Genomic DNA, 2,577 nt, shown 5'->3' on the forward strand with positions numbered 1-2,577 from the left:
GCCGATGCTCTGAGGAACCGCGATAGCGCTGTGAGCCTCCCAGTCAGCCTTTGGTCATCTTTAATGCATCCCGGGCTCTTCATCTGGAGTATCGCTTCACATTTTTCTGGATTGGCCTCTACCCCTCTTTGGGTTATCATGAACCCCAAGAACTTTTCTGCTTCCATGGCGAAGGCACATTTAAGTGGGTTGAGCCTCATGTCGTGTTGTCGGAGAGAGGCGAATACATTTTCCAGATCTCCTACGAGGTCGTTGGGTCGGGTGGTTTTTACTAAGATGTCATCGACGTATACTTCCACCGTTTTCCCTATGAGGTCACTGAATATCTTATTCATCAACCTTTGGTAGGTGGCCCCTGCGTTCTTCAATCCGAACGGCATTACCCTGTAGTAGTAGGTTCCCCCGGGCATTATGAACGATGTCTTCTCCTCGTCTGGCCGGTGCATCGGTATCTTATTGTAGCCAGAATAAGCATCCATGAAGCTCAGATACCGATATCCCGCCGCCGCGTCGACGAGCGCATCAATGTTGGGTAGGGGGTAGCAGTCCTTGAGGCATGCTTTGTTAAGATTGGAGTAATCCACACATATCCTCCATTTTCCATTGTGCTTTCTCACTAGAACTACATTCGACAACCAGGTTGAGTAGTCGAGCTCCCGTATAAATCCCTCTTCGAGGAGGCTGGTCGTCTGCCTGGCCACCTCCTCTGCTCTTTCATGTGACATCTTTCTTCTCCTCTGAACTACCGGTTTGGCCTCCGTCTTGACGGCCAAGTGGTGTGACATGAGTTGGGGGTCTATCCCCGGCATGTCAGCTGGCGTCCAAGCAAACAGGCCGCCGTTAGCCCTGATCATTTCCATTAGAGGTTCCTTTAGGTCGTGTGGGAGGTTTCTGTTCACGAAGGTGAACTTCTCCTCTGTGTCACCGACTCTGAATTTCTTTAAGTTTCCCTCCGGCTCGGGTCTGGGTTTGTCTTCGACTCTAGCGTCTAGGTTGGCAAGGAATACTCCTGATGCTTCCTTGGACTTCTTCCTTAATGAGAGACTGGCATTATCGCAAGCGACTACCGTTTCCAAGTCCCTTTTATGGATCCCACGAATCCATCATCAGCGATAAACTTCATTACCAGCATCTTCGTACTGACCACCGCCCCGAGATCGTTGATGGTCTTTCTCCCTAGGATGATGTTGTAGGCCGTAGAGTCTCGCAGAACCACGAACTCAGCCATTACCGATCTTCGCCCTTGTCCAAGTCCTACAAATATCGGCAGGGAGATTATCCCATCTGGTTTGATGAAGTGGTCGCCTAAGCCTACAACACCGTGCTGGTGGGTCTTTAGGTCGTCATCCCGTAGACCCAAGGCATCGAACCCATTGCGGAACATGATATTCGAGTCGGCCTCGGTGTCTACGAGGATCCGCTTGATGAGGCCGGTTCCCACTCTGGCCGTGATGACCATGGGGGGGCTTTCCGCGACCTCATCAAACCACTGGTCTTCCAGACCGAACGAGATGGGTGGAAACCTCCTAGAGCTTTGCGCGGAGGAGGAAACCGCCAAGACTTTGGTGTCTTTCTTGTGTGCCGACTTCGACCTAGGGGCGGCGTCTCTTGCCGTTACCACGTTCACTATGGTAAGGCCGTGTTCGTTGTCCTCCGTCTCGTGACGTCGCTTCACCGCGCGGGTCTTGTCCTCTCCTTTGCGGTCGCGATTACGTCTCCTTGGTTCCCTAATGAGGTGGGAGAATTCGGCCAGTTTCCCGTTCTGGGTCGCTTGTTCTAACGCGTCCTTCAGGTCGAAGCAATCCTGCATCTTATGTCCGTAGCCCTTGTGATAATCACAATAGAGGCTCTTGCTCCCCCTGGTTTGGTTCTTTAGGGACCGGGGCTTCGACAAAATTTCCTTCTCGGCTATCTGCTGATAAACTTCCATGATAGGGGCGGTGAGGGGGGTGTAATTGGTGAACTTCCCGACCCGAGGGAACGGCCTGGATGTCTTTCCTGGACCACCGTCTCTGGCATGCTCCTTCTGCCTTTCTCCACCCCGTGCTACCGAGGTTTATTGTAGGAAGGCTGCCGTTTATTGGCAGCCACGACTTGACTAACTTCTTCATCGTTGATGTATTCCCTGGCTACGCTTTGGATCTCCTACATCATCCACACCGATTTCGTGGTGAGATGCTTCCTGAAGTCCTCGTTCAGGAGTCCATTCATCAAACATAGGCTAGTGATGCGGGCGGAAATTGGCAAGTTAAGAATGATTATAAAATATGCGTTGCAAGTATAGTTCTCAACCAACCAGAAATCCGCTTATCAATTTAGAAGGGTGTCACAGAAATTAAAATTAAAATACTGGGAGTATGAATCCCAGGTCGTCTCCCAACGAGTTGCAGAAAAGTGTGCTATTTTATTAATCAGATGTTTTCAAAAAGGTTTGAGTTGAATGGCAGAAAATTAAATTAGAGAATTTATATGAATTTAAATAAAAGCCTTGACTGGGAGTTGATTAGCTAGAAGCCCTATTCTTGTTGGAGTACTCTCAAGATTAATTGACAATTGGGGGTTATTATGTTTAGTTGT

At 49.7% G+C, this 2,577-nt stretch overlaps 1 protein-coding gene across 1 annotated transcript; it reads right to left on the minus strand.

Moving 5' to 3' along the window:
* LOC107632713 lies at positions 1,064-1,930 on the minus strand. The gene has a single exon (XM_016336378.1). The coding sequence runs from the start codon at positions 1,928-1,930 to the stop codon at positions 1,064-1,066; it is 867 nt and encodes a 288-aa protein (XP_016191864.1).

This window comes from Arachis ipaensis, chromosome B03 (assembly GCF_000816755.2).
Source record: "Arachis ipaensis cultivar K30076 chromosome B03, Araip1.1, whole genome shotgun sequence".
Classification (NCBI taxonomy): Eukaryota; Viridiplantae; Streptophyta; class Magnoliopsida; order Fabales; family Fabaceae; genus Arachis; species Arachis ipaensis.

Coding starts and splice junctions, on each gene's coding strand:
- LOC107632713 (XM_016336378.1), bottom strand. CDS start 1,930: ATGGAAGTTTATCAGCAGATAGCCGAGAAGGAAATTTTGTCGAAGCCC.